The sequence below is a fragment of the Plectropomus leopardus genome, chromosome 4 (genome assembly GCF_026936395.1).
Source record: "Plectropomus leopardus strain MGB_pleo_1.0 chromosome 4, ASM2693639v1, whole genome shotgun sequence".
Lineage (NCBI taxonomy): Eukaryota > Metazoa > Chordata > Actinopteri > Perciformes > Serranidae > Plectropomus > Plectropomus leopardus.
This window is the reverse complement of record NC_142179.1, coordinates 36,079,805-36,095,628: the sequence shown is the minus strand read 5'-3', so window position 1 is coordinate 36,095,628 and position 15,824 is coordinate 36,079,805. Positions and strand designations below refer to the sequence as shown.

The 15,824-nt window shown below is 39.3% G+C and overlaps 1 protein-coding gene across 2 annotated transcripts in view; it reads right to left on the bottom strand.

The window, feature by feature from the left end:
* Positions 1-15,560, bottom strand: part of entrep1 (endosomal transmembrane epsin interactor 1) — a 35,667-nt gene extending 20,107 nt beyond the window's left edge. The window contains exons 1-3 of one of the 2 annotated variants that reach the window (XM_088077205.1): positions 14,838-15,560; positions 8,796-8,852; positions 1,710-1,820 (exon numbers count right to left, since the gene is read on the bottom strand). In XM_088077205.1, coding sequence (XP_087933331.1) covers positions 1,710-1,820; positions 8,796-8,852; positions 14,838-15,119 — 450 coding nt within the window. In that variant the 5' untranslated portion in view covers positions 15,120-15,560. The remainder of the gene's footprint in view (positions 1-1,709; positions 1,821-8,795; positions 8,853-14,837) is intronic. The other variant, XM_088077204.1, reaches the window with a different exon arrangement.
* Between the last annotated feature and the right edge of the window lie 264 nt (positions 15,561-15,824).

Sequence of the window (15,824 nt, the reverse complement as noted above, 5' to 3'; positions counted from 1 at the left end):
GCTCATCAGAGAGTTTTTCTTTTTAACCCTTTGAATCCTAAAACACTTTTACTTTTCTGTTACTTTTCTTGAGATGCACTAAGATGTCTTCACAAGTATTTCAACCTTTGAACCCAAAGCAAACTAGTTGGCTTTCTTTTGAAAACATGGGGTGAAAAGGCAATGAGAAAATTGCAAGAAATTAATAGATTTAAAAAAAGAAAAGCTTGGGTAAAATATATATTAAAATAAATATATATATTTGCAATTATAAATATATTTTTAACAATTATTTTACAGAATATTTTTTAGCACTTTTCTCAAGTTGTTTCTTTGTTTGTTTGTTTTTTGTTTGTTAATTGCCTTTTTTTTTCTTTCTATTCTGGGGGTAATTTTCTAGTACTTTTTTGCCCTTTTTTGTGCAATTTTTTGGCTCATTCGCTCTAGTTTTTCATTGCCTTTTTCCCAAATTTTTGAAAGAAATCAAGCTCATCCCGAGCAGAAATCTACAAGGCCAGGCTACAAAAGGAAGGCATTCAAATTTTAAAGGACTTTTGAACTTTCTCCACTCTCACAAAAAACACTGAGACACATTAAGACAAGAACAACCAGAGTTCAGAGCAGCTCATACCCTGAAGCTGTCTGCCTCCTCAGCATCAGGATCTGACTCTGATTTGAATCATGGGGCTGTAAAACAGTGTTTTCATTATATACTTGTGCACATGGGTCGCTGATGTTGCTGCTGATCCCCCCTCAGGTTCTACTGTGTTTATTTTTTTAAGCGTTCTGATTTATCAGTGTACTCATTTTCATGGTGCTGCTGTACTTATTATTTTATCCTTTTTAACAGTTTGGATGTCACTTATTTTATGTATTTGTTTTGTGTACCACGTTGCATTGAGATTCACAAGGCCCTTACTCATCACTGTCGGGCTGTTTTGTTGGTGTGTCCTCGTGACGTCACAGACAGGCAGGAGCACAGGTAAACACATTCGACAGCAGTAGGAAAAGAAGTCTTTTAAAAACATTTAGTGGTTGCGGTAATTAGCGCATGTCATCGATTCTTGCTGGTTAAGGGGCAGAAATTAGCGGGTTCACCCGAGTGTTGTATTCCCATCAATGCCGATGGAAGCCAGAAGCAATAAAAACCTGTCTACTGCGACCACTGAGTCATTTATCCTGAGTGTGAATGCCATTTGTACGCATTCTCATTGCATTAAAAAGCTAGATGCTAGCATTTTTTTGTGCAGTGGGAATGAGGTTTTAGTGGACAAAGAGGCAGCAGAAAACAACATCTCATTATGATGAAGTGAGCTTAAAAAATGCGTTGGCTTTTTTCAGATTGTTCACGACTCATTTCATTTTAAACACACGACTAATTCGACCTTCAGCCCACAGCAAACAGTTACCAAACCGTTTCCTTGGTGAGCCCTTGGCTATCAGTGATCTTGGACTTTGTATTGTTATCCAAAAAAACTCAAAGCCCATGTTTGTTTCCAACCCAAATGATTAAAAAATTATTTTCTTTGTAACCTACTGACATTTTGACTGATATTTCACATCCTAAAGTAAAATGGTTCAACATAGAATACATCACATGGATAAGCATGATGTCATTTCTTATTGACTTTTCCACTGGAGGAAGAAAGGGAAGCAGAGACGCCGTGAAGGAGAAAGATACAGAAAAATCTACAAATGATGAGACAGAGACAAACAGCTAACAGTCTCACCAGTTGGCAGCTGGTCATACTGGAAACAAGCTGGGCTCCCTGGCAGCACAGGATGAATCCAGCCAGATTTAGGAGCACACACACCACAGACAGCAGGACAAACACATTGACCTGGAGATGGAGGGATGGGGAGAGGAGGGGGGTGTGGATGAAAAAGGAAGGGAAAATGGATTATTGTGGTCTAAGCCTGTGGACATATTCTGTGAAAAGAGATTTCAGAAACAGGATGTTAAACAAATGGTGAGAGACAAAATATGAGCCGTATGTAAACACAGAGGTGAGATGACATCATCAGTCCAATTGTAATCAAGTCATCCCATGATGCAGTAGAAGCAATTATGTGATTTGAATATACTTTATTTTAAACAATTAAAATAATAATAATAATAGTAAATAAAATACACAAACAAAAATAATAATTACATTATATTACATTATTATTGAACAGATTTTCAATAAGCAAAATGAATCAACTTTATCTTTCATCAACTTATCAACTTTTAATCTACTTTTATGTCTGAAAAGGAGTAAGAAGCAAATAGTCCCACCCGTTCTCTTCAAAGAGATCATAAACCAACTCTTCGCCGAAATGTCTGCCCCCACACCTAAACCACTCTCTTCACACTTGTCATATATATATAATCACCAGCACTAAAAACGCAGTGTCATCATGACAAAAACCTGGCATTTAAATGGTTAAATTCTGAAAATTAATGAATATTTGCCATTTATGATTAGAACCGCTGCTGGTTAAAAAATGAACTCAATGAAAGTAGAAAATCATATTAATGTTAACATTTTTTATAGTCTATAGCTCTGAAAAGAGCATTATATATGTGTGTTAATATTAAAGTGGGCCCTAAAATCATTATAGGAGGAGAAGACTGGATTTGAAAATACATCTGAAATGCTGTGTTTCCATGTGCACGGGGTAATGGAGCTTAAAAACAAAATATTGACATAAACTCAGTGAGGGTTGGCTCAGTGTGGCAGCCCAGGTAAGAGAGCAACCTTTAGTCGACTAACTTTCTCAGTGATTGCTTATTTTTAAATACAGAGCTGCCGTCATAGACCATTCACGTTGATTCTCTCAGACACCGACTACGGCTTCAAGCACACAAATGTTCCCCTATTATTTCAAACATGAAGATATTCTGAATTTGATGTAGGTCATATCAGAATCTTAGAATCAGAATCTGAATCAGAATCTGAATCTAGTTTTATTGCCAAGTACATTTACATATATAAGGAATGTGACTTGGTGTTTCAGTGCAAAACAATTAACATGAACAAAGAATAAAATAGTGAATATAAATAGAATAGAACATACAGTGCCTATCATAAGTATTCACCCCCTTTGATGTTTTACCCTTTTATTGCTTTCATAAATCAATCATGGTCAATAAAATTTGGCTCTCTTAACACAAAAATTTATTGGAAAAAACTCTTTAATGTCAAAGTGAAAACAGATTTCTATAAAGTAATGTTAATGAAAGAAAATTATATAAATAAAAATAATTGTTTGCATAATTATTCACCCCCTTTTTAATTTAATGGTCTAATTCAATAAAGGTCCATCAAATTGTTGCCAATAGTCTCACAATTAGTGAAATGAAGATCACCTGAGTGGTGTGGGTGTGTTTCAAGTGATTGAGTTGTAAAACACCTGTGTCTGAAGGGTCCAGAGAGTGGTTGATCAGTATTCCTGGCTACCATTACACCATGAAGACAGAAGAACACTCTAAGCAACTCAGGGAAAGGGTTATTGAGAAGTACAATTCAGGGGATGGTTACAAAAAAATTTCCAAGGCACTGAACATCCCCCGGAGTTCAGTGAAATCAATTATCAAGAAATGGAAGGAATATGGCACTTGTGTGAATCTGCCTAGATCAGGCCGCCCTCGTAAACTGAGTGACCGTGCAAGTAGGAGACTAGTGAGAGAAGCCACCAAGACCCCTACAACTACTCTGAAGGAGTTACAAGCTTCAGCTGCTGAGATGGGAGAGACTGTGCATGTAGCAACTGCTGCCCGGGTTCTTCACCGGTCAAAGCTTTATGGGAGAGTGGCAATGAGAAAGCCACTGTTAAAGAAAAGTCATATTAGATCTCGACTAGAGTTTGCCAAAAAGCACATGGAAGACTCCATGGTCAAGTGGAAGAAGATTCTTTGGTCTGATGAGACCAAAATTGAGCTTTTTGGCCATCAGACAAGACGTCATGTTTGGCAGAAACCAAACACTGCACATCACCAAAACCACACCATCCCCACTGGTGGTGGCAGCATCATGCTGTGGGGATGTTTCTCAGCAACTGGACCTGGAAGGCTTGTAAAGATAGAGGGCAGAATGAATGCTGCAAAATACACTGAAATCCTGGGGGACAATCTTTTTCAGTCTGCAAGAGAACTACGACTTGGGAGAAGATTTATTTTCCAGCAAGACAATGATCCAAAACATACCGCAAAAGCTACACAGGAATGGTTAAAAAAGAACCAGGTAAATGTTCTGGAGTGGCCGAGTCAAAGCCCAGACCTCAATCCTATAGAGAATTTGTGGCTGGACTTGAAAAGGGCTGTTCATGCCCGATACCCACGCAACCTGACAGAGCTTGAGCAGTTTTGCAAAGAAGAATGGAGCAAAATTGCAGTGGGCAGATGTGCAAGACTGATTGAGACCTATCCACACAGACTCACTGCTGTGATTGCAGCCAAAGGTGCATCTACTAAATACTGACTTGAAGGGGGTGAATAATTATGCAAACAATTATTTTCATTTATATAATTTTCTTTCATTAACATTACTTTATAGAAATCTGTTTTCACTTTGACATTAAAGAGTTTTTTCCAATAAATTTTTGTGTTAAAAAAGCTAAATTTTATTGACCATGATTGATTTATGAAAGCAATGAAAGGGTAAAACATCAAAGGGGGTGAATACTTATGATAGGCACTGTAAGATAAAAAATATAGAAGCAATTTAAATATATTACATGACAAAACAGAATATAAAGGACACAAAAAAGTATGTACACAAGGTGCAACAGAGGGATTGTACAGTTTTTCGGAAGTATAGTTACAGTGCAAATATCTTAAGTTTAAATAATTAAGTTGACCTACAGTGTGCATATAAACAACATATACCATTTCGGAATACGTATACGGCTGGGCTCACATGGTTGTATAAGTCCACGAACAATAAGAAATTGTAAAAAAAATAAAAAAATAAAAAAAAAACTTTTTTGATGCAAAGAAGCAAAATGACAAGCAGCTTCAGCTGTTTCACTTCTCCATATTTGATGTGTTAAGCGACAGGTTAGGGCAAATAAGTCAGAGTATGCATGGCTTCATATAAAAAAAAACAGGAATATCAGAGAAATATTTATTCTCATTAACCATGCAAACAGCTGAGTAGAAACACTGCCTTTTTGGGAATAAGGGTAAAAACTGACAATAGACTATTTTGTGCATGTAAACATACTCAATGTGCTCCTTCACTTTTCCTTTAAACATTCTACTTTTCAAATAATTTTAAAAAAGAAACTCAGAAAACAGGTCCACCTTAATAATATTTTACAAAATATGATTGATTAATGAGTGAGGGCCGATTTGTTTATTTTCAGTAATTATATGTCTAAGGTAGATATTATTGTTAATGGTTTTAAATTGCCTTTACACACACAAGGTACTGAAATGAACCAATCCAACACATAACCCACTGTGACTGTGTGAAATGTGATCTGATCAGCGTCACTGTTTACGTTACGTTACTCACGTTACGTGAGGTGACGTGAGGGTACGTGCCATCGTGCGATAACATTGGGGATGAATTGACAAGTGATATGCGTCATGGCGAGTGCCAAGAAAAGGAAGTTGGCTGCAGAATGCCGCATTTTCCAGGAGAAATGGACAAATGATTATTTCTTTGTCGGAGTAAAAGGCAAACCACTTTGCCTAGTTTGTGGCGTGGAGCTGGCAGTGAAGAAAAAGGCCAATCTCAAGCGTCATTACATCTCCAAACATGCTAAATTGAATGAGTTGAGGGAAGAGTTGATAAAATCAACGCTCTTCGTCGGAGTCAGGATGCCCAACAATCAGCTTTCACAAGACCACAGACCGACAGAGACAGTGTTGTTTTGCGGTGAGTGAATTAGTGAATTTGTGAAGGAGTGTAATTTACTTGCAGTAATCATGAAACCGTGATAACTGTGGTTTTTCATACTGTCAAAATCTATAATCGTTGCATCATATGTGTTCATAAATTTTGTATGGGCCTCTGAGGACTTCATAAAAATTGAAATGGCCTTTAATAGGAAAAAGGTTCCCCAGCCCTGGTTTACTGTTCACTCTCCATCAAACGAATCAGAGATGTATTCACTCACTGTTTAAGCTTCCACAACATGTCCTACTGCTACTGCTTCACATTGATAGACTTAACTGAACAATCGGTGGGCTTTTATTTTGAAGCAGTCACAGGAAACACAATGCATTTGCACTGAGGATAGTGTTAGTAGAATCATTGAAAATGCGTGTACAAAGCAGAAAGAGTAATGTTCTACATTTTATGACACAGATCAATTTAAATATTGCAGGTAGTGATGGAAGATTGAAGAGCAGCTACAGCGAGCTGCTGGAGACAAGCTGCACACCGGCAACTGCTCTGCAACATAACCAGCTCCATTTACCGAGAGACTTCAGCTCATTCAAAACTCTGTTCGGCTCTTACCCAGAGCCAGGACAGAGCTCATCAGGCCAGTCTTAGCTGCTCTGCACTGACTTCCTGTGACATTCAGAATTGATTTCAACTTCCTCCTCCTTTAATAACCTCTAAATGGGCTCGGACCAAGCTATGTTGCTAACTTCCGCGTAAACAATTTGCCTTCGTGAACACCTGCTGCTGGTTTATTGGAGGTTCCCAGCAACAGCCAAAAGAAAATCTGGGATGTAGCCTTAGTCAATTGCGACCCGAAACTTTGGAACACACTACCTGTTGACATTGAAGAGCTCACTAAATATTTTTAAGAGAAAGCTAAAAACTCACTTGTTCACTCTTAACCAGCTCTGATTTTCTAAAACTCTTCTTTTTATAGATCAGACTGATGATTCTTTTAAAATGTTTTATCTTAAATGATTTTGTAATTGATGATTTTATCAAACTATTTTAGGATTTTACGCACTTTGTTTTCATTTGTAATTTTTTTGTTTTAGATTGTTTTTAAATGTCATTTATACTGAATTGCCTTGCTGATGTGTTTGTATTAAAAGCACTTTGTACTGCATTTCTCATGCTTTACATATACATAAATATATATACATATATGTGCATATATATGTATATATATACACGTGAGTGTGTGTGTATATATACATAGATATAAATAGATAGATAGATAGATAGAGAAATATATATATACATACATATATCCCTTTCTACACAGAGATCCCGCAATATTGCTGAAACACAGACCAACACAGTCCCTTTATTACACCAGCTTTGCTTATTCTACACAGAGCCAAACATTACCGTGATCATGCTGTCCTGGTGTGTGATTTTACACAGAATGCCAGTGTTCCAGTAGCAGAAGAGGTGTGACATTTAACACAACAGAGATGGCCGTGGTGCTTGCTGTCTCAGAGAATGAGGAGCTCCCAGACCTCACTGTCTCCACTGCGGAGCTTTTCTTTTGGTTGCTGTTTATCTAGCTAATTATCTGCTAACGGCTGCAAGCTGCTTTTTACATCACATCTTTTATCAGACATCACTACTACCTCCGCTGCTGGCTTAAATGCGGAAAAACTGTCCCTCCACTCTGTGTTTGTACCGTTTTACAGACCGGGGAGGCAGAATAACGGTGCAACATTCCCGCCTTTAGCAGGCTGTGTGAAAGGGGCTAATGTGTGCAGCATGAGTCACAGAGGTTGTATTTATTATCTGACTTCTTTATTAAAACAACCTGAGTTTGTTTGGCTGCACTGTAAACAGACACACCAGCTGCTCATTGGATTTCTGACAAAGTGGCTCAACTGCTGTTTACTGTTTACATTTGCTTCTGCCATGGTAACCACCAGTGTAGCTAACTCAACCAGCAGATTTTTTAAGCCTTTGAAACCTGAGCTTGATTTCTTTCAAAAAACATGGAAAGAATGCAATAAGCAATGAGAAAAGACTCAAATATTAGCAATGTATTGGAAAAAGGTTACCAAAAAATGTGCAAATTGGCACAAAGTGTCAGGAACAGGAAATAACCAGGAAATAATAATGTCTTTTTTTCTGTAACTTAATTATAAATAGATAATTACACAGTTTTACATATAACTTCTAGCAATTTCTTTTAGGATTTTTTAAAAATTATTTTCAAATGACGTTCTCTCTATATATAAGTTTTTAGCTAATTTTCAGGCAATTTTCTTGTTACCTTTTAAGAATTTCTTGCAGTTTGCAGGGCATTTTATGCAAAGTTACTGATGGCCTGTTTTTGAATGAAACCCCAAAAATCATCCCAGGTTTTAAAAGTTTAAAAGCTTGGGAAAGGTGTCAAAACACAGCACCAAAGAACTGATGACATTGCAGGTTTTTAAGGGTTAACCCTTTGAAACCTGGACCATCATAACTTTTGTTGTGCTGCACTCAGACGCCTTTCAAGAGCATTTAAACCTCCAAAACATGAGCAAATTGGTTTGATTTCTTTCAAAAACATGGGGGTAAATGCAAACTGCAATTTGGCAAGAAATGTCATGGAAAAACGCAAGAAATTTGTCAAAGGTGAGAAAAAGAGGGGAAGCAATTATTAGAATATTATCTACATAATTTTTTTTTTTTAAAAAAAGGTTGGTTTGGAAAACTCTAGTTATTATTTTAATAATAATTCTTATAATAATTGTGTCTTTATATATTTGCCATTTCTCAGGTAATTTTCTTTTAACTTTTTACTTATTTTGTGTTTCTTTTTAAGATCCTCATTGCCTTTTTCCATGTCTTTGAATGAAATCAAGCTAATGTGCTCAGGGTTCAAAGGGTTAACTATTGGATCTGATTTCATAATCAGTGTAATCGGTGCTTTGTGGAAGAAACAAAGAGCATATCCCTTACCAGCAGCAGCATGGGCCTTCTCCATGTGGTGAGGCCTACGATGCCTGACAGGATGACCTGGAAACAAACGGAGGACAATGACATTCATATGACATTCATAAAGATACAATTATCTACCAAAAAGTAATAATATGTGGATTTTTTCACTACTATTAACACTATTCATTTTACATTTGACTGGCAATACATTACAAAATAAGCAAAATAACTTGCAACAAGATGTTTTTTCATGGTTTTCAAAAGATATTCTCCTGTTATAATAAGACATTTTCATGTTAAAACAAGGTATTTTCATCTTATAACAAGAAACTTTGCTTGTTTAGATGTTTTCATGTTATAAGATGATGTTTTCATGTTTTCACAAGATGTTTTATGTTATAACAAAAATCTTGTTAAAACTATATACTTATTTATATTATTATAACATGAAAAGTTTCATGCAATAACTTGACCCCTTAGAAAGTAATAGCATTAAACATATCATGTTGTAAAAAAAGTACATTGTTCAATTACTTAAAAAAATCTACAGGTTAAATTATGAAACATCTTGTTGTCACATGAAATAACATGAAAACATGTTAAGACATGTTATAGCATGAAAACATTATAACATGCTGCTTCCTCTTCTCTCCGCTGCTGACTGTCAGTGTGAAAGCTTCGAAGTGCTACAGTCATGATACACTCCACCAACTGCCATGCTCGTCTACTGCGAAGCATACTGCAGAACCACTAAATCACTGCTGTACTGTAGCCCAACGCACTAACTACATGTGACCCGTGGTGTGAAACACAGGCATGCAGCAACAGAGACTGGAGAGCAGGAGTGGACAGTGATAGGCTTTATCCTTTAATAGCTTTGGATTTATAGAGATATATAACACGGGCAGAGAGGGGATTCTCTGCAGGAGGTGAGGGAATATAATCTTCTCCAAAGACCGGAGGAGCAGTAGAGTGAGATGTTGAAAGAGAGAAAGATGAGCTGGCGGACCATGGGAGGAATTTAACCAGCAACACTCACTTCAAAGGAGATTTCGTGATTTTTCGTGGACATGTGATTTATCTTTCATGCCATATGATTCAAACAGTGACCATTCTGAAGGGTCGGGGGTAACGCTTACAAAAGTGTTGACAGTTGAGGAGATGGTGCCTATTTCCACTGACTTCACCCTCATTTTGTCACATTCCAGAGAAAATCCCCGTAAAGAGCAGGGTCAAGCCCAACAGAGAGACATTTACCAGCTACCTTAACAGAGAATGTGCCGTGATGGAATCAAATTCGAACGCCAGACTCAGAGAGTTAGACTTGGTTTCCACCATTGTTGAAATCTAGACAGCTAACAACTCAGGATAGGTATTGTTAGGATTTTATCAAACCCGATACCGGTGCTGCTTATCGATACTCTTATGGATACTACTCTCTTTAAATTGGTGCAGAAAATAAAGACATGACATGAAAAGCTGTGAAAAAAATTAAAGTTGTTTTATTTTTGCCACAAACTGGGCGACTTAATGATTTGTATGACCACAGTGAGCCGAAACACAACAATAAACATCAAATGTCATCCCCTGATGCTGGCAGCTGCCATCATCATGAAGGGGCAGGCTGCCAGATATGCTGGAATCACGTTAGAATTAATGAACGTTACACAGTTTATGTCATAAATGGCAGCACCGTTTGTCACGGAGGTTATCGGTACCGATAAGTTAATAATGGCTCTCGGTACCCATCCCTCCTAACAACCAGTGTTAATTCCATTATGAGGCCATTTCCATAATAACCAAAATTCCAGTGAATGAGCTAAATAGCCTGTGCATCAAACTAAGAGCCAAGTGCCTCAGGGGCAAAAGTACTGATTCCTGCAGGAGTACCACACCATCATGAAGCCGCTTAAAGCAGCACTGGACACCTTCAAGGCCACTTTATTACCTGCCCTCAAAGACATGATGTCAAGGACCATGTCTTCAAAGACATCCTCCCAGGGATGACAGCTGGCCTTCTGGATGTCAATATGAAGGCATTCCCATATTTCTAAACCTCTCATCTTTTGGCTATTTTTTTTTTTGGGCAGCTAATTTTGCGACAATTGCGACAACAAGAGAAAGCTCTTACTGAAATACATTAAAATTACTCAGGTGACAATAGTCAAAAAAACTGATTTTCATCATCACTGCAACGGAAAATTAAAATAAAGTGTCAATAAATGGCCTAAAACAAAAGCAAATCTGTGAAATTGATCCCTCATGAGAGGAACCATAATATAGGTCTACAGCGAAAAGCTGCATAAAGAGATTTCGTCCTGCAGCTGCCAGCTGTTTTTAAACTGGCTGAGATATGAGGACAGGAGAGAGAGCACGTGAGGGAGCTTCTGACAGAAGAGTGCTGCACATCTGCATCATCTTCCCTCTGTTTCCTCAACAACAGCCAAGTGTGATGAAATCAACATTTTCTGCATTTGACACATGGTCTGAGGACAACTTGGCGGAAAAAGGAAAAGACGTGAGGGAGTATTTGAGGTTAGGGGACTAGAGGCTGAGATTCTGAACCAGTTCCCAAACTCCAAAAACATTTACAAGCACAACTCTCTGACCCATCCAACACATGTGTGGAGCAGCTTTTTAGATTAGAAGGTTTGGTGCTCACCTCTAAAAGAAACAGAGGCAATATCCACCCAAAAACAGATGCAGACCCAGTGCTTCCCCTCATGGCAGCAGCACTCCCCAATGGAAGTAGCTCCCCTAGCCAGACAATAGGCCATGCTACACCTCCAAAACTGTCGACGCAGACTGGAGGCGTCTACCACAACCTCACCAATATCCAAGGTGCATGGAGAATGAGGAAAGTCTTGATGAGGTCGAAGAGCTCCAGCAACACTTATAGTTTTAAGAACAGCTTCATTGAACCGACACATTTTGGTTTATGACCCTGATGAAGGCCACAAGCCGAAACACGTCAGTCCGATAAAGTTGTTCTTTAAACTACAAATGCAGCTGGAGCTCTTTGACCTCATCAACACCCCCAAAACTGTTTAGGAATGGCCTGAGGATCATGACAAGGAGCTCAGGGTGTCTCTAAATTGCCCAGATCCCAATCTGATTGAGAATTTGTGGGGAAAGCTGGTACCCAACCTCACAACCCACAGGACTCAAAGAATCGGCAACCAACTCCTCAGCTAAACACCACAGGAAACCCCCAGAGGTCCTGCGCTCATACCTTGACAGGTTAGAGCTAAGTCTGATCCAAGGAGACCCCACCGTGGATTAAGGGTACCTCTGGAATACTGGGACATCCCACAGATCCTCATTTAAATGGGATGAGGGGAATTAAAAGGTCAGGTGGACGCCTTGAGCATTCCTTGGTCCAATACTGAGCCATTTATGCAGAGTGGCATGGCACACTGTCATTGCCATGAGAAGGAGTACTTGGTCTGTATCGCTGTTTGGTTGGATTGACTGCGTCAAGTGGCATCAAGCTGAATGCAAGGACTCAAGATTTCCCAGTAGAACATTGCATTGTAGCAAGATGATCAATATGTTTCACTTCATTTGTCCGTGACTTTCATGTTTTGGCTGATCCGTGTACCTAACTTGCGATGCAGACACTAAGACTGTGTATACGACAATCTTATAATGCACAGCTCTTTGGACCAAAGAAAAGTTATTCTACAGCTGCATCAAAATATTTGGAGGAACTGAGCTGCTGAAAGCTACTGGTGCCATCACCCACAGGGTGAAATTCCTTTTATGAGGCAGTTTTCAAAATCACCGAAATTCCCCTAAACAAACTCAACAGCCTGTGCGTCAAACTCTGAATCAAATGCTTCAACGACAAGGAGTAATAATTCCTGCAGGAGTCCTGCACCATCTTTTTACAAGGGAATAACTGTCATTATGGCACCTTATTACCAACGGCCAAATACATGAGGTCAAGGACCACGGCTAGAAAGACATCCTCTCAAGGATGACAGCTGGCCTTCTGGGTGAGAACATGTCTATATTTCTAAACCTCTAATTTTTTGCTAATTCATTTAGGCTGATTTGTTACATTACATCATTCATGAACACAAGGAATATTAATATAATTTTTGTTTTTAAAGCAATCACTACAATTATCAGAGCAGTATTCATCATCAGTCAGCAAAAGCAAATAAAGTGACAACAATTAGCCAAAAACAAAAGTAAATCTGTGAATTGGATCCAACATGGGAGGGAGCAATGTTTAGGTCTACAGTGACTAGTCTATATTATTAAAATCATTTTCTTCTTGCAGCTGCTTTTTATCCAAGTTTAAACTCTGATAGCTGAGAGATGAGGACAGGAGAGAGAGCTCTTGGGGGAGCTTCTGACAGCAGAGTGTTGCACAACTGCAGGAGAGCCTGCCTCTGTTTCTACATCAGCCTAGCATGATGAAATCAACATTTTCTGCATTTGACACAGAGTCTGAGGACGACTTGGTGGAAAAATAATAAAGGGAGTATTTGAGGTCAGGAGAGTATAGGATGAGACTCTGAACAAGTTCTCAAACATGAAAAACATTTACAAGCACAACTCTCCGACCCATCTAACACGTGTGGAGCAGCTTTTCAGATAAGGAGGTTTGGTGCTCACCTCTAAAAGAAACAGACTGTCTGATAAAAGGTTTGACAAGCTTCTGCTGATGGGATATAAACACTGTTTCACTTCTGAACATTAGGACCTTGCTTCATATGTCAGGGCTGAGAAAACAAAACAAGAAGCTGGACACAACTTCAGCCTGAATGTGGTGATCTGCAACATTTTATGTTTTTGCTTCTCTTACAAAGTATCCCGCCCAAAAAAGTTTAAAAATTTAGGGGACACTATACATATTCTGTATCCTGCCAGGTTTAAGAGGCTGCCATGCTCTTATTTATGTAGTTTGGAAGATTGTTGACTCCCCCAGTGTAAGGTTTACTAGAAAATGTGTTTTCTGCAAAAAAAAAAAAAAAAAAATGTGTGTGAATGCTGACAGCTGAAATTGTAAAGCACCGTAAAAAAAAATCAGGAACCTTGTTAAAGCTTATTGTGCTGATGAAAAGCCTGGAAACTAAATTGTAAAAATGGCAAATTTGGAAGCTGAACTGCATTACATGGAGAGCTGAAATACATTGAGAGAAAAGCAGGAATCTGAACTGTAACACTGTCAAAGGTGGAAGTTGAAACTATTTAACATCAGAGGTTGTGCAGAGAAATGCTTTGGAGCCTATACTTTCAAAAAACACAAAGGGAAGGCAAAACTGAATGCAAACATGAATGTCCTTAAATAGCCTGATGTTCTGACATTTGATTGGTTGCTGCATTTGAAAATATGTAGGAGGAGTAGCTGATCAAAAAATCTACAGAAAAGTAAATATAAAGGTCAGAATGGCTTGATTCAGCATTCACACTATTACTGTTCCCATAAAGTGGACTCAGTTTCTCACTAAACAGGTTGTGGTCACTTTTTTGAAAATAGGAGGAGGTTATTGAGACAAAAATAGTCAAATAAGGACTTTTCATAAAGTAACTTGTTGCACTTCTTGAGTAACTTGCCCAACAAAACCCATTAGGACAGTGTCAAATTTGCACAAACAATTAACATCAGAAGTCATCAGAGGATTTTTTTCATTTTGTTCTGTTTTGTTTTATAGGGACCTGTTTGCTCACACTACAGTGAAACACTATTCATCAAACTCCCACGTGGCTGTGACAGTAACATATGTGAGGAATCATCTGACACAGTCTCATGTCATATCCCTGACTGGCTGACAGTGTCCATGGTATTAATGGAAGCCAGACAAAGTGGCTACAGCTCATGTGCTTTTGCAATATAGGCTACAGCGTTTGTTTGTCTCTTCGTTTCATTTTTAAGTGGTAAACAGTGATATAAAAACACCTTTGTTGTGCCAGTGTAGGGTTAATTCGCATCAGTATGCTGATATTTTGAACTGTTGGAAGGGTATGTTGCCTGTGTTAAGTTAGGCACACCTGTCATAAGACATGAAGTGCCTTATACATTTGTGACACAAAAAGCTAGCTTGAACTTACCGAGGAGCCAGCCCAGAAGGGACAGGAGTTTCGGATGGGGGGAGAGTTGCTGAGGGACAGGGCTCCGAAGCACAGCGCCACCATGGAGCCGCCGAGCAGCAGCTGCAGCAAGCCCAGCGAGAGCAGCGGCCGCCCGGGCAGCAGCAGCCGAGAGCCGCCGGCGGCGGCGACGCGGGAGGAGGCGGACAAGCCGCGGGGTCGGTTACGGTAAGGCGGCTCGGCGAGCTGCGAAGTCCCGATAACCGGACAGCAGGAGCCCGGCAGCACCACTGGGAGCGACATCTGCAGCTCGACGGGCAGGACGAACAAACGAAGAATCAGTCGGAGCTCGAGTTTGTCCACAGAAGCGACGTTTTCACGGGTTACAGGGAGGATCTGCGCCGAGCTGAGTGGAGCTGCTCGCTGCTCCTGCCATCATGGTGTCCAGTTTTAAATAACACGCTCGCTGAGCTGAGCTGAGAGCAGCGGCTGCGCTTAGATTGACTTTCACATATTTAGGCAGCGGGCTGAGAAAAGTCAGGCCGGGGGAGGGGCACAGCAGGCCATGTGAGACATGTAAACAGGACGGGTACCGCCTTGAAATCTTCAATATACATCCTGAAAGAAAAAAGCACACGTGAGGCCTTGCATGGCGTAACACACGTATTAAACACAGCCGTCCCCGTTTGTTCACCACGCAAGGAGGGGTCACTGTATCAGGGCCGGACGCAAACTTGAGAATGGCACGAGCTGAGATTAAAAAGGGCACCCTAACCCCTATCACTAATACAGGACCCAATCAAGTATATTTTCAATAACTCCTTCAGAGTGCCTTACACTCTGGGTTAACAGACTGGCACTTGGACTTAATACACACATCTACAATTAAAATTCTGTGATTTATTTATTTATTATACTTAAAATGTGCAACAGGGTTTTTAAGTTGCAATAATTTTTTATATCATTGTCTTAACTGCAAAAAATGATTTCAGCAGCAATCATTGGTGC